The 23,298-nt window shown below is 45.0% G+C and overlaps 8 protein-coding genes across 14 annotated transcripts; 4 read left to right on the top strand and 4 right to left on the bottom strand.

Moving 5' to 3' along the window:
• Positions 1-543: 543 nt before the first annotated feature.
• Positions 544-2,128, top strand: RB195_011462 (uncharacterized protein; the record flags this gene model as incomplete). Its single annotated transcript, XM_064192883.1, has 4 exons — positions 544-579; positions 1,608-1,718; positions 1,778-1,900; positions 1,961-2,128. 4 exons carry the CDS (start codon positions 544-546, stop codon positions 2,126-2,128), a joined length of 438 nt encoding a protein of 145 aa, XP_064050466.1.
• Positions 2,129-4,261: 2,133 nt separating this feature from the next.
• On the bottom strand, positions 4,262-12,806 carry RB195_011460 (uncharacterized protein; the record flags this gene model as incomplete). 3 transcript variants are annotated; one of them, XM_064192879.1, is made up of 4 exons in its annotated part: positions 4,262-5,033; positions 5,138-7,031; positions 7,134-7,288; positions 12,595-12,806. In XM_064192879.1, 4 exons carry the CDS (start codon positions 12,804-12,806, stop codon positions 4,262-4,264), a joined length of 3,033 nt encoding a protein of 1,010 aa, XP_064050462.1. The 3 variants fall into 3 exon arrangements, with proteins under 3 accessions (XP_064050462.1, XP_064050465.1, XP_064050463.1); XM_064192881.1 differs by lacking the exon at positions 12,595-12,806 and having other exon boundaries at positions 5,138-7,041; positions 7,134-7,244; XM_064192880.1 differs by lacking the exons at positions 4,262-5,033; positions 5,138-7,031; positions 7,134-7,288 and having other exon boundaries at positions 12,591-12,806.
• Positions 7,917-8,132, top strand: RB195_011461 (uncharacterized protein; the record flags this gene model as incomplete). Its single annotated transcript, XM_064192882.1, has 1 exon — positions 7,917-8,132. One exon carries the CDS (start codon positions 7,917-7,919, stop codon positions 8,130-8,132), a length of 216 nt encoding a protein of 71 aa, XP_064050464.1.
• Positions 12,807-13,047: 241 nt separating the features above from the next.
• RB195_011459 (uncharacterized protein) lies at positions 13,048-16,041 on the top strand (the record flags this gene model as incomplete). 2 transcript variants are annotated; one of them, XM_064192878.1, is made up of 3 exons in its annotated part: positions 13,048-14,647; positions 14,708-14,954; positions 15,042-16,041. In XM_064192878.1, 3 exons carry the CDS (start codon positions 13,048-13,050, stop codon positions 16,039-16,041), a joined length of 2,847 nt encoding a protein of 948 aa, XP_064050458.1. The 2 variants fall into 2 exon arrangements, with proteins under 2 accessions (XP_064050458.1, XP_064050461.1); XM_064192877.1 differs by lacking the exons at positions 14,708-14,954; positions 15,042-16,041 and having other exon boundaries at positions 13,048-14,655.
• Positions 15,103-16,041, top strand: RB195_011458 (uncharacterized protein; the record flags this gene model as incomplete). Of its 2 annotated transcripts, none has more annotated exons than XM_064192875.1 (1): positions 15,103-16,041. In XM_064192875.1, one exon carries the CDS (start codon positions 15,103-15,105, stop codon positions 16,039-16,041), a length of 939 nt encoding a protein of 312 aa, XP_064050459.1. The 2 variants fall into 2 exon arrangements, with proteins under 2 accessions (XP_064050459.1, XP_064050460.1); XM_064192876.1 differs by having other exon boundaries at positions 15,220-16,041.
• Positions 16,042-16,429: 388 nt separating this feature from the next.
• RB195_011457 (uncharacterized protein) lies at positions 16,430-17,381 on the bottom strand (the record flags this gene model as incomplete). Of its 3 annotated transcripts, XM_064192872.1 has the most annotated exons (4): positions 16,430-16,597; positions 16,658-16,780; positions 16,841-16,857; positions 17,027-17,381. In XM_064192872.1, 4 exons carry the CDS (start codon positions 17,379-17,381, stop codon positions 16,430-16,432), a joined length of 663 nt encoding a protein of 220 aa, XP_064050455.1. The 3 variants fall into 3 exon arrangements, with proteins under 3 accessions (XP_064050455.1, XP_064050457.1, XP_064050456.1); XM_064192874.1 differs by lacking the exons at positions 16,841-16,857; positions 17,027-17,381 and having other exon boundaries at positions 16,658-16,690; XM_064192873.1 differs by lacking the exons at positions 16,430-16,597; positions 16,658-16,780; positions 16,841-16,857 and having other exon boundaries at positions 17,007-17,381.
• A 375-nt stretch (positions 17,382-17,756) lies between these two features.
• Positions 17,757-18,275, bottom strand: RB195_011456 (uncharacterized protein; the record flags this gene model as incomplete). Its single annotated transcript, XM_064192871.1, has 1 exon — positions 17,757-18,275. One exon carries the CDS (start codon positions 18,273-18,275, stop codon positions 17,757-17,759), a length of 519 nt encoding a protein of 172 aa, XP_064050454.1.
• Positions 18,276-18,440: 165 nt separating this feature from the next.
• RB195_011455 (uncharacterized protein) lies at positions 18,441-18,938 on the bottom strand (the record flags this gene model as incomplete). The annotated part of the gene is made up of 1 exon (XM_064192870.1): positions 18,441-18,938. One exon carries the CDS (start codon positions 18,936-18,938, stop codon positions 18,441-18,443), a length of 498 nt encoding a protein of 165 aa, XP_064050453.1.
• Between the last annotated feature and the right edge of the window lie 4,360 nt (positions 18,939-23,298).

Raw genomic sequence — 23,298 nt, 5'->3', positions numbered from 1 at the left:
ATTCGAATTAAGATTGCGGATGTACAGATTTGGTGGTTATCGATCGTAAGGACCGCGTGTCTGGAAGCGTTTTTAGTAGCCACTAGTTCGTATTTCGTAGAGAAGTAACTCAGCTGTGAACTCTGTGAGTTGCCTTTTCTATAAAACGGATTACGGCCTACAACAGAATCCTTCGCGGTGGGACTCTTTCCTCACCTAGGTGGAAACTAGATGTTCTATGGCCGCGTGACACACCGCGCTTGCCGTCACCTGTGAGCGCCTGAAAGTCACGCTGCTTCGAACACAAACGCACCACGAAGGAAGTCGTTTTGATACCTCCTTGTTCAAAAGCGCATAAAAATCCCTGCCCCATAATACTTTTCTACATTGTTCGCGTTTAATGCAAAATTCTCGTAAGATGTCAGTGGTTTCATTGAAAAGAAAACTGTTATCAAATTGAGGAGACAACCAAGATGATTTCATATTCACATTATTCTCTTCAAACGAGATTCATTCAGTTGCACTATAAAAGAGGCTAAAATCCGTGTTAGCCAATTCCAGAGGATGCTTCGTCTACTTCCTTCTCTTCTGCTTGTTGCTGTAAGTGCGAATCCATCTGTGAAAATGAATATATTTATTTTATTCATGATTATATTTCTTTCTGCGGAAATCTCTTATGTTCCTGAAGAAGAAACAAAATCAGTAAATTTACTGGCAACGAATACTTTCCAACCAAAAAAAAAAAACGGGAGCGAGACATCTCTCACTAACTGGAGCTCACAATTTCATGACGGAAATATTCTTGAAGGTAGCTTTGAGCGTGAGTGCATTCCAGACGTATTTTTTTTTTTTTTTTATTAAAAAAAAAAAAAAAAAAAAAATAAAAAAAAATTTTTTTTTTTTTTTTTTTTTTTTTTTTTTTTTTATTTTGGGTTTTTTTTTTTTTTTTTTTTTTAAATTTTTTTTTTTTTTTTTTTTTTTTTTAAAAAAAAAATTTTTTTAAAAAAAAAAAAAAAAAAAAATATTTGTTTTCTACCAAATACCTGTCAACACCACATCCCTACGTTCTTGTTTGTTCCTTTTCCTTCCCAAGTTAACCTACCCAGGACATGTGACAATGTAATGTAGTTCTGGTGGGTGTGCTGGTGGTATGGGGCTTTGTTGTGGCAGGTATAGGTGGGTCAAAACGGCATGAAACCTGGTGCAGTTGCGTAAACGTCTGGTCCGTAGCGGTCAGCAGTCCAAGGGGACCCATGCTAGCACCACTAATCGCTGCAGTTCACGATGGCGAACTGCACCGATCAGCACCGCTTTGAGCGCAACTGCGTCGAGCTTCGTGTGGTTTTGACTCGACTCAACCTCTTATGCTGCAGTTGTCAATTTGTCCGTTCATGAGAACATCACTTCTGATTTCGTATGCACTGGGTCCATTGTACTAAAGGTAATTGCGAACAACAAATCACCAAATGAGGTCATTGAACAAACAAATTGATTAATTTCCAAAAAAATGCTCTTCCCTCTCTAAAGGTACGGCGTAAGCGGATTTCTGAGTAATTCCTACTGAAGGGCCTAATTGCATGTCTCCTGTGCACTTAAAACGCGAGAAGTGCAGAAAATTCCTTGTCTAGGTAGTCCAGCATGTCCTCTCTTCCTCCTGGGAAATGGTTACAGTAACACTTGGCAGTGAACACTACACCGACAACGGTAAACACAATGTCTTAGACGATTTCTACGAACTGGTAAGCAGTAAATGACTTTTTGTTTCATTACTGCAAGCTCTTTCAAAAAAAAATTGCAGTTCGACGAGTTTGCTGAACAGCAAGGTATTCACTTCAACAAAAGAAATTTCCGTGAAATTGAAACAAACATCAGCGGCTTACCAGTCGCTAAGTACGGACTACGCGGCGTCGACTGCGAGCAGGTTCTTTATGAGAGAATAAGTGAAAACAGGAGACAAATGTTGACTAGTATCTTCTTACAGTTACGACAGTTCCTCAGCAGCATCAAGGCCCAGAAGTACCATCTTCAGTATGCGTCTGTGAAGTGCGGTCCAATGACATTCTCGTTCTGCATGGGCTTCTCATGCAATCCTGATGATTTCGGCGTGAAGGGTTACAACAGGACTACCCATACTGCATATAAAAAATGAGGGTCACCTAGAAATAAATCTTGTCTGCAATATTTTCACATTTTGGATGAGAGGCAGATAAAAAGAAAAAAAAATAAGTTCGGATTGGTTACTTTGAATTAGGTCGGCGTTGGAAACGTTTGAAAATCCTGTCGGCTGTTTGTACCAAACTACTTGATTATTTGAGGTGATGAATTTATTCAGTTCCTTGAAAATATTAGGTCAGTCAGGGTTATATTTCTCATCACCTTATTTTTATAATTCCCATCACCTTAGTTTAAGTACTATGATGTTTCATTGACTGTCTGATCTATTTACATCTGCTATCTAGATACTCCGTTGCTGTGATTCAAGAGACAAACCTCAAGGTTATGATGCACACCTAACCATCCAATTCTGGTAGACAGATTTACAGGTGTCCAGTAAATTTATGCAGGCGTCGGATGGCCGTAAGAACCACTGTTGAATGCAAATTCCTACCGTAGTAGGATGAGATGACGTTTACCGTAGGTCCGACTTACTGTAGTAAGATTAAATGACACAAGCGGTTGTTTTTCAAGAGGCGCAGTTCTCGTCCTATCGCAGAGGCGCATATCGCAGCGCAAGCGCAGCTAGTAGATTGCTTCCTGGACAGTGTTGGCTAGGAGACCCACCGCAGGCGAACACAGACTTTTACTGCTGGTCCGGCTTAGGCACAGTTTGAATGGGAACTGCAGATTTTTACGTTAACTGCTAATGATCATTCATACTATTTGATACCACTAATCAAAGCATTCTTATAGGACAGAATGCCAATTGGAGGGATTTTTAGGTTATAGACGCTTGTACTACTCACCTGTCAGCCAGCGTTATTGCAAAATTATCAAACATATCACATCATGTATGTAGTAGAGTCAGAATTACATGATGCACGGTGTAGTTGCGCAGGAGCTTGCGCTCGAAGCGGTGCGGTGGAGCGTAGCGGTTGGAATCGGATAAAGACCTCTTCTCCCACCGTTCGTTGGCGCAGTTCGCCACCTCGATTCCAACCGCTGTCTCCACAGCACCGCTTCGAGAGCAACCGCTTACGCACTGCACCGTGCTTCATGTCGTTTTGACCAAACTACGGCTTTTGCTGTGCACAACTCTTCTGAGGTGGCCTATATGTGTTTGTTGCTACCTCCTTGCAATAGCACTTCTTATACTGACAGCAATCAGACATTCGAGTGCACTTTTTGGAAACGCTAAATAACCTCCGTAGTTATATTATGGCCCAAATTCTACATATTGATTGGACAAGTTCCTAAAGTCAGCATAGGACCTACGTCAGCAGCTATCCGTCACGTCACGCTGAAGTGTCGAACAATGTCGAGTGAACTCCAAGCTTTGTGCAAACTTCCGCGACATCTCTCTGCACAACGCTACAAAAAGCGAGCGCTACAGCGAAACATGCATCTGAAGAATGTCGGTCATCACCACCGGTGACTACTGCAGCGATGGTGCTGAGAAGGCTGGATGCTATACGATAGCTGTGAGGAAGGACTACGACAATCTGATGGAGAAATCCGGACCAACATGATCTGGATGCACATTGTATGACCGCAAGATCGCAGAGAAATCAAACTCTTAGTTTTATAAATGTCCACGTACATACGGAGCAGCTGAAGACAAAAATAAGGACGCCTTCTACGCTAGGCTCAGTGCGCTGATGTCTTCAAGATAGTCAGCGATGCGGTCACCTTGATCACCCTGATCACCTTGACTCCCGTTGATCTTCGAACTGGTCGAGCGGGCGCCAGTAATTCTTCCATTTGTCCCGATCGCGTGCCAGAGTAGCCCTGTGGTTCCTCCTTTCGCGTGGGACCGAAGAGCATCATATTTTTCTTTGAAGGACTTCGTGAAGAAATCTGACCATCAGGTTGGCGGTCTTCCTGTAGTGCGCTTAATATCGTGGGGAACCCAGTCGCTCACGGCTCTGGTCCAACGGTTGTCATTAAAGCGCATCACGTGTCCGGCCCACCTTATTTTACTTTCCTTGGCAAACGCGGCGACGTCTCTAATCTTCGATCGTTGACGTAGGAGAGAACTTCGAATCCCGTCCCTCACTTGCGTGAAACGGGATACTCCTAGCATCACTCTCTTAATTGCGCGTTCAATGACGCTCACCGCGTTTTCTTAGTGCTTGCGAAATGCCCAGGTTTCCGAAGCATAGGTCAAAGAAGGAAGTACGGTGGTGTTGAAGAGGTGAGCACTTAGCTGGGTGTTCCTGGTCTTCTTCACTACATCCTCGATGCTCTTGTACGCTCCCCAAGCCGCTCGTCTCCTTCTGCCCAGCTCGGGTGTCAGGTATCTCATCATGTTCAGTTCCCGACCCAGATAAACGTAGCTGGTGCATTCGGATATGATCGTTCCGTTGAGCGTGAAAGGGGCATCCGAGACCCAACCGTTCCGCATGAACATCGTCTTTTGTAGATTCAGCTGAAGACCGGTGCATCCACATGTTTCGTCGAATTCGGTCAGCATTCGTTCCGCTTGGCTGATGCTAGGTGTTATCAGGACGATGTCATCAGCAAAGCGCAAATGGTGTAGCTGCCGACCATCAACCTTCACTCCCATGTCGTCCCATTCCAACTTTCGCATTGCGTTCTCGAGGGATAGGGTTGTGGATATTTTCGGTGAAATTGTATCACCCTGTCGGACCCCCCTCTTCACGTCAATGACGATGTTGTAGAATGGCGAAAATCCGGTCGTGAAGTTACTGTACAACTCTCGAAGTACCTTTATGTACTGAGTAGGGACGCCTTGGTTGTCCAAGGCTTCCACGACCGCTTCCGTCTCAACTGAGTCGAAGGCCTTTTTCAAGTCGATGAAGGTGAGACAGAGCGGCATCTTGTACTCTCGTGATACCTCGATGAGTTTCGAAACAGTGTGAATGTGGTCAATCGTGCTGAATCCTTTTCGAAACCCTGCTTGCTCGCATGGCTGTCCTTCATCCAAGACTTTTCAATCCTATTAAGGATTACTCTTGTAAAGAGCTTGTAGATGACTGACAGTAAGCAGATTGGACGATAGTTGCCGATGTCATGTAGATCTCCCTTTTTATACAACAACACGGTCTTGCTGGTTTTCCACTGTTTAGGAGCCTTGCATTCCGACAGATAACGTGTAAAGAGCCTCGCCAGGGTGTTGATGAGTACTGGCGGAAGGCTCTTCAAGTGTTCTGGTCTTATTCTGTCAGGACCGGGTGCCGTACGATTTCTTACTGACATGATGGCATGTCGTATTTCGGACGGGAGAACCTCTGGAATGACTTGTCCATCTTCCCTCAGATGGGGAGGAGGTAAGTGGACATGGCTGTCGAAGAGATCAGAGTAGAAGTCGTAGATGATTTTCTCCATCCCCCTTCTCGATGCAATGGCTGTTCCCTTTGGGTTCCGGAGAGCAGTCATCCTTGTCTTGCGACTGGCGAAGTCTCGACGGGCATAGCGGATGCTTTTCCCCGCCTCTGCAGCTTCAGCCAGCACTTCTGCTCTTCTCTCTTTAAGGTCTTCCTTTATTGCCTCTCTGCAAAGCCTTACGAGCTCGGACGTGAGTTCTTGGTTCCCTGCGGCTCGTGCTGCTCCACGCTGGCGTATCAGCTCAAGAGTTTCAAGAGACAGGCGCCTCTTGGTGGTTTTAAAACTCTCAGCCTTCTTCGCGCAGTCGTGAAGGTGTTCACCAAGCCGGTCATATTCCTCGTCGATGTTGTCCATTGCGGAATCTTCCCAAAAGCCGGATTGCGTAGCGAAGAGATCCCAGTTGATGGCAGTCCTGGGATTTCTCTCCCTGAACTTGGCTGCTTTCTCTGCTCTCTTTGTGAAGGAAAATCTTCCTCGGAGGAGGCGATGGTCCGATCCCGTATAGAACTTTGGTACAACACCGACGTCCGTCAGGCAGAACCTTTTATTGACGATGATGTGGTCTATTTCATTACGGTACCCTCCACCAGGTGACTCCCACGTCCAGCATAGAGAGGAGGGCTTCTGGAATTGCGAGTTCCCATGGATGGTCTTAGTCGTCATGATGAACTCGGAGAGCCTCTCCCCCTGGTCATTCCATTGTAGGCCGTGGGTCCCGATGTGAAGTTCCTCCAGCGTTCTTCTTGGGCCAAACTTGGCGTTGAAATCGCCAATTATGACCTTGTAGAAGGCATGATCTTCTCGGTAGAACTTCTCCAGGTCCATATAGAAAGCTTCAACTTCTTCTTCTTCTTCGTAGCTTGATGTTGGAGCGTAAGCGACGAAGATAGTCAAAGCTGGTGTTGGGCCACATCTTCTCATCCACAGACGTCCAATTCGGGTCGTAAGTTGTTCAAAAGAGTCGATGTTCTTTGTCATACTCGTGTTGACTAAAACGCCAACTCCACCAACACCTCTACTGTCGCATGTTCCTAAGAACAGTTCTTCTCCAGTTTCATATACGGCGTTGAGAGAGTGACGTCGTCTCGTCTCGGTCAGTCCGATGACGTCGTACTTGATCTTCTTGGCTTGCATCATCAGATCTTCGATGGCCGCTTTCGATGCAAACGTACGTGCGTTATAAGTACAGATCGCCATCCTAGTCCTTTTCCGTTTTGGTAGCCTACATGACTCCTGCAACAACGTCCTACTTGGCGCTACCGTATCAGGCTTTCCTGCGTAATCAGGAGACTCTTTTCTATTACTGTGTTTTGCGTAATTTTTTTTAAAACCCATTGGCAGGTTGCAAGCCTCTAGTCCCATGAGTTTTCGGGAGAACTTTCGTTCTCCCGGAGTGGACATGTGGAGCTTATTTGTTGGAGGCGACTCCAAACCGCCTCCCTTGCACCTCCCAGTCACTTGATTGCAGGCTTTTGACCGAACCGACGTGCGAGATACAAGGATGTCATGAGTCAGTCCTGGCTCAGCAGAAACAGGGAGTCGATCCCCTGAATCCACCTGCGTCTCTGGGCAAGCACAAGGTCGCTTTTGGTCCGCGATTAGCCCCCTATCCGCCACCCGGGGACGCGCCACGTAGCCCCGCGACTAACCGGCTGTGATCCTCCTAGTGAGGGAGATCCGTGGAGCGATTCGGTAGTTGTCAGAATCGATGCGAATGCGAAAATGTACGACAATCCGATTTGCAAAGGAAATTGTGTCATCTTGCGATGAATATGAGGATAACGGTAACCGCCAGATGGGAATGCTGTATATTATTTACAAAATTTTTGAGAGAATAATCTCGAACCGGCTTATTAAACCCCGCAAACAATTGACACAGGACGCCAAGAGCAGGAACAAATCACTTTTGTCTTGGCCACAACAACTGATCGGTGCTGATCGTTAGGAGAGTGGTCAAAGTTTAGCAGCGGTACTAGGAATGCAGTTGATATTTTTTGAAATCTGAAGCTTAGATGAACGAGCAAAGAATGACTTCTTCCATTCTTCCATTATGGCCATCTTCTCATCATGCTGATGGAACAGCACAAAAGTTATTTCGCCTACTTCCTTGCGATAATCAACGAAAAACTCCTGTCCTTCAAACACCAGTGGTCACCAACAAAATGTTGTTGTGATATCAACACATATATGTTAATGCAGATGCCGCTGCTATTAAGCTAGCTGCGGTCAATGGATTACGTCTGCGTCCTGATAAGTGTGTCAGATGTGGCCCTTCACGAAAATAAAGGAGGGGAAATCGCAGGAAGTCGCGGATGAGTTCTACTAACTGGGATGCTGAAAAATAATGAGAGCTATACAATGAGCAAAGATGCGCTAAATTTCGTTCCGCCATTTTTGGCTAAGCATTTTGGCAATACGCATCATTCCTTTGGATGTGGTTCATGGGTGCATGGCATGGAAAGAATCGACATCTTGCTTCGCTGTCGAAAGCAGCCACAAGAAGTCGTTATCGTTTCTTCGGTCACATTATGAGGAGGCTAGCAGGTCGCCTTGTTCATTCTTCTTTGAAGAGCTCTTCTGAGTTCAAGAGGGAAGCCACAATGGAACTTTTGGAGAGACGTGATGAAGGAGCGCTTGAGAACAATTAACGTCGAAAAGCGCTTTAATCGGGACGTTAATTTCCGGATGGTATGATGGAATAGCGACACGTGGACTCACTCGACGCAAACTCTTACTGAAGATCTAGAGGATTGTGCTGTGCAATGCTCAGGAATGACATTATCTTCGAAGATGGTATTCGCTTCAAGCAATAATACAAATTCTTCGATTAAGTCAGTTTAGTAAACCACTTCTACTTTTCCTAAGTTGGTTTTTACAACGACCATGATGATGGAAAGGTGCACATCTCTTTTAGTTCACTCCGTAAACCAGTGACTACTGACTAAACGAAAAACGTGAGGTGTTTCAAATTTCTCTTTTTTTTCTGCTTCCACATCCCTCCAATGGTTGCGGATTTCCATTCAAAGCAAATCCTATAGTAGATTCAGGAGATAGAAATCCACTAACCAATTCTGTGACTTGGAGTTGTATTCTACTAGAGGTGTGGTTTCTGCTGTAACAATAAAGTCCCTGCTGGTCAGAAAATACAAATATGTCGAGCTTTCTCTTTGTGCTCTTATATGCATATACAGAAAAAAAGATAGTAAATATTTATGTTCACTTCTCTCACAATGGGGTGAAAAAGGTCCCATAAAAACTCTCAAAATCCATTTATATTCCAATCCGATAGCATTCATTCTCAATGAATCCCAGTTCTTTTCACTCTCGCTAGTATGAATAGGAATAGACAGAAAGCAAGTAGTAGTGAGCCCTGGAAAATAACATCGATTTGTGAAAGTCAATCAAAAAATCGTGCACAACTAATCAAATAGATCAGTCAGAAAAAGGTCAAAAAACTATGATGTTTGGAGGAGAAACCTTCGGGTGAGGAATGCTTGAATTTTTTGACGGATACATTTTCAATCAATAGCGAGGCATTTCATTGTACAAGTTACACAAATTGTGCAAATGAAAATAAATCATAAATTTTTCACTCCACTATAGTTTAACATGAATATCACACAACCCACAGCGGGTTTGATTGATCAGTTTTTTTTTTCTTGAATTTTTGACGAGAATAAATTTAAGAAAAAACGAGTCGGACACAGTCAGCCATATCTTTCCTAGCACCTCGGTAGCTGAGATAAAACTACGAAATACAATAATTGAATGCATAATACAAATGAAATAATTGAAAAAAACCTACAGCAACAATAGCAACTCGTCTCATCCATCGTGTCTCACCGATATTCTTCGGTGCCAATCTTGAATGATGCTGATTTCGGCCTGATTGCATTTCGCACCCATCCCAGGTGAGGAGGATACAGCCAGCAGCGCACAGCACGCAACCGAGAACGTTCCAAAAAAGCTCCTGTAGAGGAAAAAAAAGAAGAGAGACAGTTGAGCTGAATGTGATCACCAAAAGAACTGCACCTCCAATTGCACATCAAAATTTTCTTTCATATACCCAAGAATTTGACTAACTGGTTGCTTGGCTTTCTCCAGGAGTTGTGGTACATTCAGAAGCGTTTTTGTTAAGAATTTAGAAGAGTTAGTGACTGGAGTAAATTGCAATCTGCGATGTATCAGACTTCTCTTCTGGTATACTTTGAGGTTGACGCGATGAGCCACGAATTGGATCATAAATAATCGTGGATATTCGTGGAGTTTAAAACCGTTCAAAGTACCAACTCAAAGAAAAGAATGAAGACCGAATTCAATCGAAGCGAAAACGATAATTCACGAAACGTTTGAAAAAACCAGCGTTCCAAAGAAAAAGAGGAAAGGAACCATGAAATTTGTCCAGTGTAGCTAATACAATTGTTTTTTTGCAACACCCCTAGGATGATTTCAATCTTTTAACAGACGGTCGACGTGTAGTGTGGTCAAAATGACATGAAGCTCGGTTCGGTTGCACGAGCGGCTGCTTTCGAAGTCTTGCGCTAACGTAGCAGTGAGGATTCAAGACGGAACCTAGCAGCAATTATCGCTACAGGTGGATCACGCGCGTAGCGTCGATCCGCGTCGATCCTAACCGCTAGATTCACCGCACCTCTTCGAGTGCAGCCGCTTACGCAACCGGACTGAACTTCACGTTTTGATCCAACCATATCCGAATTCGTTTGCGAATGATCTTTTCGCATTAAAGTGCCAAAATCATTTTTTTGACGATAAAACTAGTATCAGTACAACACCGCTACTAACATCAAGCAACCAGTTAGTCAAATTCTTGGGTATATGAAAGAAAATTTTGATGTGCAGTTGGAGGTGCAGTTCTTTTGGTGATCACATTCAGCTCATTTTTCTCTCTTCTTTTTTTTCCTCTACAGGAGCTTTTTTGGAACGTTCTTGGTTGCGTGCTGTGCGCTGCTGGCTGTATCCTCCTCACCTGGGATTGGTGGGAAATGCAATCAGGCCGAAATCAGCATCATTCAAGATTGGCACCGAAGAATATCGGTGAGACACGATGGATGAGACGAGTTGCTATTGTTGCTGTAGGTTTTTTCAATTATTTCATTTGTATTATGCAATTATTGTATTTCGTAGTTTTATCTCAGCTACCGAGGTGCTAGGAAAGATATGGCTGACTGTGTCCGACTCGTTTTTTCTTAAATTTATTCTCGTCAAAAATTCAAGAAAAAAAACTGATCAATCAAACCCGCTGTGGGTTGTGTGATATTCATGTTAAACTATAGTGGAGTGAAAAATTTATGATTTATTTTCATTTGCACAATTTGTGTAACTTGTACAATGAAATGCCTCGCTATTGATTGAAAATGTATCCGTCAAAAAATTCAAGCATTCCTCAGCCGAAGGTTTCTCCTCCAAACATCATAGTTTTTTGACCTTTTTCTGACTGATCTATTTGATTAGTTGTGCACGATTTTTTGAATGACTTTCACAAGTCGATGTTATTTTCCAGGGCTCACTACTACTTGCTTCCTGTCTATTCCTATTCACACTAGCGAGAGTGAAAAGAACTGGGATTCATTGAGAATGAATGCTATCGGATTGGAATATAAATGGATTTTGAGAGTTTTTATGGGACCTTTTTCACCCCATTGTGAGAGAAGTGAACATAAATATTTACTATCTTTTTTTCTGTATATGCATATAAGAGCACAAAGAGAAAGCTCGACATATTTGTATTTTCTGACCAGCAGGGACTTTATTGTTACAGCAGAAACCACACCTCTAGTAGAATACAACTCCAAGTCACAGAATTGGTTAGTGGATTTCTATCTCCTGAATCTACTATATGATTTGCTTTGAATGGAAATCCGCAACCATTGGAGGGATGTGGAAGCAAAAAAAAAGAGAAATTTGAAACACCTCACGTTTTTCGTTTAGTCAGTAGTCACTGGTTTACGGAGTGAACTAAAAGAGATGTGCACCTTTCCGTCATCATGGTCGTTGTAAAAACCAACTTAGGAAAAGTAGAAGTGGTTTACTAAACTGACTTAATCGAAGAATTTGTATTATTGCTTGAAGCGATTACAATATTTGAAGAAGATGTGATTCCTGAGCGTTGCACAGCACAATCTTCTCGATCTTTACTGAGAGTTTGCGTCGATTGAGTCCACTTGTCGCTATTCCATCATACCATGCGAAATTTTAACGTCCCGATTAAAGCGCTTTTCGACATTATTTTTTCTCAAACCCTCCTTCATCACGTCCCTCCAAAAGTTCCGTTTGTGGTTTCCCTCTTGAACTCAGGAGAGCTCTTCAAAGAAAGATGAACAAGGCGACCTGCTAGCCTCCTCATAATGTGACCGAAGAAACGATAACGACTTCTTGTGGCTGCTTTCGACAGCGAAGCAAGATGTCGATTCTTTCCATGCCATGCGCCCATGAACCACATCCAACGGAATGATGCGTATTGCCAAACTGCTTAGCCAAAAGTGACCTAGAGTCGGGTCAAAACGACATGAAGCATGGACAGTTGCATAAGTGGACGTGCTCTCACAGCTATCGTATAGCATCCAGCCTTCTCAGCACCATCGCTGCAGTAGTCACCGGTGGTGATGACAGACATTCTTCAGATGCATGTTTCGCTGCAGCGGTCGCTTTTTGTAGCGTTGTGCAGAGAGATGTCGCGGAAGTTTGCACAAAACTTGGAGTTCACTCGACATTGTTCGACACTTCAGCGTGACGTGACGGATAGCTGCTGACGTAGGTCCTATGCAGACTTTAGGAACTTGTCCAATCAATATGTAGAATTTGGGCCATAATATAACTACAGAGGTTATTTAGCGTTCCCAGAAAGTGCACTTGAATGTCTGATTGCTGTCAGTATAAGAAGTGCTACTGCAAGGAGGTAGCAACAAACACATATAGGCCACCTCAGCAGAGTTGTGCACAGCAAAAGCTGTAGCTGGGTGAAAACGACATGAAGCACGGTACAGTGCGGTTGCTCTCGAAGCGGTGCTGTGGAGACAGCGGTTGGAATCGAGGTGGAGAACTGCGTCAATGAACGGTGGTAGAAGGGATCTCCACTCGATCCCGCTTCACCTCAGCGCTTCGAGCGCAAGCTCCTGCGCAACTACACCGTGCTTCATGTTGACATGTTGACATGTTGACGCCTGTATAAATTTTCCTCCACAACGGTTTACCGCCTCATAGTGGCGTGGAGGTGACACTGCGCGTCGAACTGCGATGCACAGCGGAGGTTCGTCCTCCGGCAGGGTCTCCCAAGCTGAGAAGGAGTTCGACACTTCCGACATTCCGACTTCTCGGAATCGGAAGCCTAGCTAAGAGTAAACTGCTGCTAAGATTCACCACCGTCTTGGCAAAATGTCGCAAGGTGGTTCCCTGATCCATATAGGTTGGGCGACGACGTGTGGTGAAAGCTAAGCTCGCCGTGGCATGGCTGCTTAGTTTGGGGAAAAGTCTCTTTGCCACTCCAGCATATTCACTGCCTCAGTACCCTGCACACTGGGCCTGCCGTCTCAGAAGTCGGACGGTATGGCGACCGGTGAGAGGCGATCAAATCTCAGGTTGCTCAGGACGTCATTGATTCTGGACCAAGGCGACACACGCACGACTCGCCATGGAGACTGTCTCAGACTGTGTACTTACAACGCGAGAACAGTTTCCACAGACGCCGACCTGCATGCCCTTCTCGGAGCTGCAGAGCGTATCAAATTTCACGTGATTGCTCTGCAGGAGACCAAGTGCAGAAGGAGCGACGTACGACAGATGAATGACGGTACACTCGTCATTCGTGGAGAGAAGGTTCCGTCGCGAAATGTAGGCGGTGTTGGTTTCGTTGTGCACCCATCTGTCGTCCATCTCGTCGATTCTCACGAGATCCTGTCACCTCGTCTGGCCATTCTTCGCCTCCGCCCTCTGCGCCAAAAATCCATTAGTATCATCAACTGCTATTCACCAACATCAGCAGCTGATGATTCCGAATTGGACGCGTTTTACGAGGAGCTGGAGGAAGTAGTCCACAACGAGAAGTCCTTTTACAAATTCGTTGTCGGAGACTTCAACGCAAAACTAGGAAAGGCCACAGAAGAGGAATACAGGATTGGAAGATTTGGACTAGGGGACCGGAATGAAAATGGCAATCGTCTCGCCGGGCTGTTGTCTGCCGCTCGCCTCTTTCATGGGAACTCTCTTTTCATGAAAAAAGATCATCGTCGGTGGACATGGGAATCGCCCAATGGCGCGACTCGTGCGGAGATCGACCACATACTCACCAACCGGAGGTGGTGTCTACTTGACGTCTCAGTAGTACCATCCTTTTGTAGTGGTTCTGATCACCGTCTCCTTCGTGCGAAAATACGTCTTAGCCACACGATGGAAAAGAACATCTGCTATCGGCAACGAAGGAGAAAAGAAGTCGTCTACGACGATTGCGCACTTGAGGACTCCCTGTCCCAAGGTGACTGGCACATCGAGGAGGACCCAAACGTGGACTACGAGATGCTGCTCAGAGGATTACGAGCCTGTGCTGAACGTGCCTCGAAGTCGCGCACGACAAACTTGGATCGAATTTCGAAGACCACCAAGGAATTGTTAGGAAGAAGAAGGGCTTTGAGGCTTGATCCGAATGCATCGCACATTGAGCAGTTAGTAGCAAACAATAGCTGCAGAAAAGCGTTGCAGGAGGATCTTTTGAAGTACAGGCAGAAGAAGATTCTAGAAGCAGCACAAAGAAGAACGAGTCTAAAGAAGTGCCGCAGGGATCTCCGCGAATATAATATTCCGCTAGCAACCTTGCTGAGCGAAGACGGGACTCGCACTTCTCGTCGTGAGATGGAAATCATTACGGAGAGGTTCTACTCGAACCTTTTCCGTTCATCAACTCCTGTGTCAAGCCCAATCATCCCCACTGGCGAAGCTCTACCACGGATTCTCCCTTCGGAAGTACGAGTCGCTATCAAGAGCATGAAACCTGGCACAGCCCCCGGACCTGATTTTATATCAGCAGACTTTCTTCGGGCTGGTGGCCATCCGCTTCATGTAATCTTAGCAGTGCACATGACATCCTATCTTCAGAAAGAAAGGATCCCAGACCAGTGGAAGACCTCGCGAACCGTTCTTATCCATAAGAAAGGTGACTGAGAGGACCTTCGGAACTACCGTCCGATATGCTTGCTGAGCGTGTTATACAAAGTATTCACCAAGATCATCCTCACACGCATATCTAGGACGCTGGATGAAGCCCAGCGTCAAGAACAAGCTGGATTCCGCCAAGGGTTCAGCTGCTTGGACCACATCCAGACCGTGTCGAGGGTCATAAAGGGTTGCCGGGAATACCGCCTGCCCCTTGTTCTAACCTTCGTCGACTATAAGAAAGCCTTTGACAGCGTAGAAACGAATGCAATACTGTCAGCGCTGGTCGATCAAGGTGTGGACGCGTCGTATGTGAGGACATTAGCCAATTGCTACGAATGATGCACGACTAGGATACAGCTTTTCCACCGCCCTCTCACCATACCCATTGGAAGGGGGGTACGACAAGGCGATACTATATCGCCGAAGCTGTTCACGGCTGCACTGCAATGGATAATGAAATCACTATCCTGGGAAGAAAGGGGTATACGTGTTGATGGAAGATTTCTCTCGAACCTTCGTTTCGCGGACGACATCGTTCTCTTTTCGAGCAGTACCAATGAAGCAGAAACGATGCTCAACGAATTGAACGAAGCAGGGAAGAGAATAGGACTACGAATAAACAGAAAGAAGACACAGTTCATGAAGAACGCGCACTGCGAGGACGGAGGAGTACAACTTGAAGGCTCCCAAATCGTGGAAACTCCGTCATACGTATACCTCGGACGTTCTATGAACATGGAAAACGACTTGAAGGAAGAACTGAATAGAAGAATGAGAGCAGCACGGGCAGCATTCGCAGCCGTCAGGGAAGCTACGGACCAACTGACGGACCATGATCTTCGTGCTCATCTGTTCGACTCGACAGTCCTTCCAGCGCTCTGTTACGCAGCGAAGACGTGGGCAGACACCGCGGCCACGTCTAGGAAGCTACTTACTACCCACAGAGCCCTTGAGAGATGTCTCCTGAAGTTTAACCGGCGCACACAACACCTTGCCGGTGTTCGTAGCTCCGACTTAAGAGGAATGTCCCGTCTTCGCTACCCAGCGGAATATGTATCGAAAGCAAAACATAGATGGGCCGGTCACATCATGAGAAGAATCGACGATAGATGGACTAAAAGAACGCTAGAGTGGATCCCAAGGGACGCTAAACGCCCCCGAGGGAGACCGCCAACGAGATGGAGTGACGTGTTCGCTGCACGGATGGACCAGCTGAGAGCTCAGCTGGGTACGGCTCAAGGACCTCGTCAACGTCACTCACGAAACTTGAGAACATCTTGGATGACAATGGCGAGGGAACGAAACGAGTGGAAGAGATGCTGGGCCCGCACGTCGAGTGAAGACGGGCCATCTAAGTATCTAAGTAAGTATAAATTTACTGGACACCTGTAAATCTGTCTACCAGAATTGGATGGTTAGGTGTGCATCATAACCATGAGGTTTGTCTCTTGAATCACAGCAACGGAGTATCTAGATAGCAGATGTAAATAGATCAGACAGTCAATGAAACATCATAGTACTTAAACTAAGGTGATGGGAATTATAAAACTAAGGTGAAGGGAATTATAACCCTGACCGACCTAATATTCTCAAGGAACTAAATAAGTTCAACACCTCAAATAATCAAGCAGTTTTGTACAAACAGCCGACAGGATTTTCAAACGTTTCCAACGCCGAAATAATTCAAAGTAACCAATCCGAACTTATTTTTTTTTCTTTTTATCTGCCTCTCATCCAAAATGTGAAAATATTGCTGACAAGATTTATTTCTAGGTGGCCCTCATTTTTTGTATGCAGTATGGGTAGTCCTGTTGTAACCGTTCACGCCGAAATCATCAGGATTGCATGAGAAGCCCATGCAGAACGAGAATGTCATTGGACCGCACTTCACAGACGCATACTGAAGATGGTACTTCTGGGCCCTGATGCCGCTGAGGAACTGTCGTAACTGTAAGAAGATACTAGTCAACATTTGTCTCCTGTTTTCACTTATTCTCTCATAAAGAACCTGCTCGCAGTCGACACCGCGTAATCCGTACATAGCCACTGGCAATCCACTGATGTTTCTTTGTAATTCGCGAAAGTTTCGTTTGTGGAAATGAATACTTTGCTGTTCAGCAAATTCGTCGAACTGAGAGAATGAATAAAGGAACATGGAATGGAGGAGCAAAAAAAGTCATCCATTACTTACCAGTTCGTAAAAGTCGTCTAGTCGTCGTGCATGCCGATTTTATTGGAGTGGTCACTGCCGAGTACTACTGTAATCATTTCCCACGGAGATGAGAATACGTCCTGAACTCCCTAGAAATAGCCTATATTTTGGCCATGACTTACTTGACTCAATCGGCGGGCTGATGTCATCGTCTGACGCGATTACCCGCATCTCCGCCGAGGTGTGCCGTCCTTGAACACAGCTCTGCCCAACCTTCTCGATCTTCTGCGAGAGCTTGCACAGAATCAATCCATTCGTCGCTGATCCATATTCTGCGAAACCTTACGTCTCGCCTGAACTGCCTATCCACGCCGAGTGTCCTCAGGTCCTCTTTCACCGCCTCAGTCCAGAAGTTTTTTCGGCCAGGTGGCTTCTTCAAGCTCGAGCCCGACGAACTCCTCAGAACTCGTTGAACAAGGCGATCTGCCGGTCTTCTTAATATATCACCAAAGAAGCGAAGACGATTTACTTTAGCCACTTTCGATGGCGGTGCAGGAGGTTGATGTTTTCCACGTGTCATTCGCAGGTATACCACATCAATTTCTGCGTAAAGATCTTCATTGTGACATATCCTAGGCTAAAAGTAGCCAAGTAGCCGTCTAAGCAGCTTTCGTTCCGTGCAGTCAAGCCTCTCCATAACCGTTGATGGTGCTGCCCAAGTCTCCGATCCGTACATCATGATGGAGCAAATTGCGGATAGATAGACTCGCAGCTTGACTTCGTTGGTGATGGGGGTCGACCACAGGCATTTCGTTAAGGAGTCAAATGCAGAAGTGGCCTTAGCGCATCTTTGCTGAACATCTCTCTCGTAGCTGCCATTGTTCTTCAGCGTACAGCCTAGGTAACAGAACTCATCGATGAGTTCTATCGGTTGTCCGTCCACCCTGATTCCCGTTCAAAGTCTCGAAGAGGTCCACATCTGCTTGCATTTATCAGGGCGTAGGCGTAGTCCATAGTCTGCAGCCAGCTTCGATACAAGGTTGACAACATGTTGAATTTTCGTACTGCTTTCCGCGAATATAACGACATCGTCGGCGTACTCGAGGTCAGTCAAGGGGCACCCTGATGGTGCTAAGACAATGTCGGCAGGACACTGGTCGACTGTTCTTCGCATAATGTCGTCGATTGCGAAATTGAACAGGAAAGGTCCTGCCACTTGTCTTACTCCAGTTACCACTTCAAACGGTGTTGTACATCCGGCTTGTGTTCGAACTGCAGCAGTTGTTCGCTGATTCATGTCATCAAGGAAGCGAACGAACTTTCCTGGTACTCCATCGGCGCGGAGCGCGTTGAGAAGACAGCCTCGGTGAGGAGAGTCGAACGCGACGTCCCAAACAGCTCTAGATTTTCGGATATCTGACCGAGGAATGTTCCTCGCCAGAACGTAGTCGAGCTGAAGCTGAAGAGTCCTCATCTTCCGCTTGCGCTGCTCTTCAGGCGTTAAAAGGGTTGACCCCTGCCACGTGAGCTGATGGCGTCGATGATTCCTCTTAAATGTGGAAGCGGTGATGAGGCCCGTCTGTTCGCACAAATCGACCAGACGATCACCGCTGTCCGACGTGCGCTCCGCTGCATAGTACTATTTTCCTAGCACATCGGATTGCTGTTCGAGTCCCATCTTCGCATTTGCGTCGATTCCGACAGTGACCACCTGCTGGCTTGGTATTTTAGACATCAACGCATTGAGTTCATCATAGAGGGCGTCCTTACTGTTGTCCTCAGCGGTTTCCGTTGGTGCGTGAGCACTTACGATCCAGAGTTTACGTCCTCTGCGATCCCGCAGTCGTAAAAAGGTGCATCTAGACGACGTTGGGCTAAATTCCTCCACCAGGTTCTTGTAATCGTTCCTCACAGCTATCGCGAAGCCACCTACTTTGTTCTCATCAGCATCACCGCAGTATATGGTGTAATTTTCAATGCTGATGACGGGCCGGTCTCTCATGTGTGTTTCCTGCAGTGCAGCAAAAGGCACGCAGAGATATCGCAGAGGTCTGGATAGAGCAGCTTGTTGGAGTTCACTCGATAGTGTTCGGCAGTTCAGCGTGACGAAACGAATGGTTGTTGCCAAAGATTCCATGAGGAAATTGAGAGTTTCCTTCAGGAAGTTGACCTTTCAGGTTATGGGCTTTGGCGGTGTGCTGGACGACAGCACCTTTTTGCAGTGTATGGGAAGCTTTCGCCATATAACAGTGCAGGTTATATAGCTCGTACGTTCCCAGTGCGTACACTCGAACGCCTGATGGCGTTTAGTTAAAGCAGGGCCACCACGTGCAGGTAGCAATCAGACTCGTATACGCGGCCATATTGCACCGAAAGTATGTCGTTATACTCTCGGATAGGATTTATCTTGGTAACACTTTAAGATTTGTTTAAAAAGAGTCGAAAGATGTTTGTTGGATTGAAAGTTGCAATACTTAAGTTAAGTTTGATGTGATGTATTAGTCTTATTCTGTTTCAGGTACTGCCTCAATTTAAAATTCATCAAATTCTCGGGCAATAAACTGGTGTAACGATGAGGAGGCAAGAAAGCATGCCGACTTTTTTCTCTGCAAAATTTTCTCATTCATAATTCAAAATTGAGTTTATGCACGGCTTGTGCGGCTAAATATGAGTTTCAGAAAGCTAAAGATGATCTGAGAATGGTTGCAGAGGTTCTCTTGTCCGCAAAGCTACTGATCGTCCTTGCTTTGTCGGCAACATACACGAATTTTATGAACTGAATCAAACTTACAACAACAAGCAGAAAAGAAAGAACTAGGCGAAGCATCCCTTGGATTTTGGTGAATGTTAATATCAGCTTCTTTTATAGCGTGGTTAAATATATTCGATTTCATGAGCATAATATAAATGTGACATAAGCTTCGTTGTCGATTCGCAACTATTCCATTACAACGTCTCTTGAAATCATTGCTATCTTCTGGAAAGTTTACAACATGTGATGACATGTATATACCAGAAAAGTGTTTTGATGTAGAAATTTTTGTGTTTTTAAATACACAGAAAAAAAGACCAATCTTAACGAGTAGGCTCATATGGTGCAATATGGGTGAGCAGTTTTTAAGCGTTTGCAGATAATAACCAGTGCATTATTGCAACACAGCCAATTGATGGTAAAGTTTCGATCAAATTTATTTGATTCATTAATGTATTAGTGTAGGCGTAGCCTTCAGATAGAAATCATTACGAGTAGACGGGAAGTCCAGCTGTAAGAGAACATCATTGGATCGCGCTTCACAGCTGCATATTTAAGATGGTATTTCTGTGCTTTAGTGCCGCTGTGGAACTTCCGAAACTTTGAAAAAGTGAAACTAACAATGTGTTAGTGGCTTTTACTTTGTCCTGCAAAGCCATTCGTAGTCGACACCACGTAATCCGAACTTACTAGTTTGCAACACATTGACAGTTTTTCGAGTTCGCGCGGAAGTTTCGCTTGTTGAAATGGACATCTTGTTGTTCAGCGAATTTTCTGAACTAAAGAAAAAAGCAACACGAAATAATAGAGCACGAAATCGTTGATTGTTTGCATACCAGTCGTGCGTGAAAGTCGTCTAAGGAATTGTGCATGCGCCATAGTGTCACGTAGTGTTCAGTGGTGAGTACCATTACGACCATTTCCCACGGAGATGAAAAAACATGCTCAGCTACCTGAAAATTGCCTTTATTCAAGTCCTGTTGGATTGAAACGAATACCAATGGCCCGGGTGGGTCCGCGTATGGAAGTCTGATTGCTACCTCTCACTGTGGCCCTGCCTCTACCAAATGGAATCTGGCATCTGACTAAACCTTCTGTGCACATACGAGCTACATAACGTAGATAGTTTTGTGACAGAAGTTACCCAGATATCGCTGGGAGGTGCTGTTGTGTGCCAAAGCCAAATCCAAATATTTCAAGTACCTAGAAAATTTGTGTGTTCATTGGTAACAATTCTGAGAACTCCCGTTTCCATGTACGACTTTCAGTAAAGCACGGCATGATGATGTTTCAGTATTTGGTTTCCGTTTGGCAATATCGATCAAACGTCTTATTCGCCCAACAAAGAAAGTCCTAAGTTCACTGTTGGGCCTAATAGCTACGCAAAGAAGAGAACATCGTACTTTAGGATCAGCTGAATATCCTGCCTCTGCTAGATACCTGTTGTGAGGTGACTAGCGCAATCAAATATCAGTCTTAAATAGGGCGCAATTCCCGCGTAATGTAGACGCATTTCTTTTTGGGTCCTTGGAGTGGATCCAAAACACCCTCAGAGCCTCACGCGCCACTAGGCTCTGAGTTCGCGCGCCAATATCATGATCTTAGCCTCGAACTCCTCTCCGTTATGACGCCACACCCTGTAACCACCTAATGCAGTGGAATCACATGATTTCCTTTAGTCGTCCAGTGGTCTTTGACTCGACTACACAGTGCTCTAGCTGTTTCTTCTATGTATTCGCCACCACCCGCACAGTGGAAATTAGAAAAACAAACCATGACCTCCTTGTCATCCAGACATATTTTGCACTCCGGTGTAAGTCATGCGTCGTTCTGCTGAACACAAGCTCTAGGTGGAAAAAGATGGTCAAGGAATGGTTCGGGGAATGTCAGCTGGTAACAAATTTGATTTTTTTCTTCGTTTAGCGGGAACAAAGGAGAGTTTCATGGATTGATTCATATTTACATGTACGAGGAGAAGAGGAAGAAGCATACAAAGCATCCTGCGAATGTGGCTAATGCGGATTCCAGGCTCTCTTGTAGTTTAGGTGAACGCATCTTCTTTGAAATTGGAATTGGTTGAATGCTGACAGAAAGGAGTACAGAAATAGCATATTCTGAACAAGAAATTCCCAATGTTTGCTAATACAGACGAATAAAAACGATCTAATCAGTTCCGCTATATAGTGTAAGATGCAAAATTTAAAACGATTGACCTAATACATTGGCTGGGTCCCGCAAGTCAAGGAATTGGTGCACAAGCGTTCGACTTCAATGCCTAATCTTAGAGGATAGATGCTGTGCACCTTACCCTTTATTTCATTTTTTCAGCTGAAATAAATATTGAGCAGTTCGATGTGCAATAAACAGGAAATTAGAATGAGATCGAGAAATGGCTATTCATTGATTATATTTTCCAGTGGATCTCGCTGACCACAACAGTATCTTTTCATTCTTGCCCAACTACTCGAAAAGGACTTCCTCAGTGATGGCCTTGCTTCTGAATTTCGCGACTTCATTCTTTTCGCGATGTTAGGACTACTCGGTCTAAACAATATTTTGATCTTATGTGGAACATCGAGACACAGTAACGCTGTTACTTGAGACCTTAATTAATGGCGACGTTAAGATTTCGTCCCGGTTCGTTTGGTTGGACGATTCTTCTTGAAGGGAAAGTATGCTCTCCTGAATCGAGCATTTCCGTATGTGGTCTCAGCGGTCATGAAAGACTCAGTAAATGCTCCGTGTTGTTCACTCCATTCCACTGCATAGATCCCGATGTGAAGTTCTTCGGTGAACTCTACTTGACATGGAAGTCATCTATTATCGCTGCTGCGACCAGTTCTGTTGTTTTTAGTGTTTTTATGATCTTTGCTTCAAAATCTTGAGATGGTTGCATCACGCACAGCGTGGGCTGTTATCCAAGTTCCTAATTGCCAAAATAGTTTGAATGACTTGCGATAGCTCGCTGCTTATAGTTGGACTGACCTTCCGCTTGTTAAGGTATACATTACCAATCTGATGCAAACGTGCAAGGAAATGCACGCACGGAGGAGTTTAGTGGTGAAAAGCGACGCGCGCAGTGGCCACACGTGTGAAACGGTTGCAACGTCCCATTTACCTTTTGCGACATGCACACGAAGTTACTGCGCGATAATGGTGCACTGTGGCACAACAATGCCACGCTCTGGGATCCGTCGCACCCCATTTTATATAATGGCTTTCTGCCACTGGGACACCAATTCGACGCCGTTGGACCCGTGTCACCCCTTCTTACCGTCCCCACCGGCACCCATACACATACATACATACACACATACATGCAAACATACATGTCAGACTTTGCCCGGTATTATACAGCATGATTTCTGTTATTTTGTCTTCATGATGGAATGTTGGTTTGATTACTCAGGTTTGAAATAAGACCTTCTTTCTTTCTTGTTTATCACATGCACTATATCACTCGACAAGGAAAACATTTGCATTAACCCGTGTCTGATGAGTCCTTGATGCCACATTCGGGTCGGTTTTTCGAGTTGAAAACAGAAATGATCTAGGAGCTTAGAGATCCCTCTGAGAATATTAAAAATGCAGAAACGTCTAATCGACAGGGTGTATAATCACAAAACTACAATGCTCAGTGAATACAGCAAACTCTGTTATTCGCTTCGAAATATTTTAGTGTAAAAAGTGACAAAGTAGCTACTTTTGCGTGGAATGACTATATCTGGATAGTTGCAGTTGCCCC

The sequence above is a fragment of the Necator americanus genome, chromosome III (assembly GCF_031761385.1).
Source record: "Necator americanus strain Aroian chromosome III, whole genome shotgun sequence".
NCBI classification, from domain to species: Eukaryota; Metazoa; Nematoda; class Chromadorea; order Rhabditida; family Ancylostomatidae; genus Necator; species Necator americanus.
This window is presented reverse-complemented; position numbering and strand designations above follow the sequence as displayed.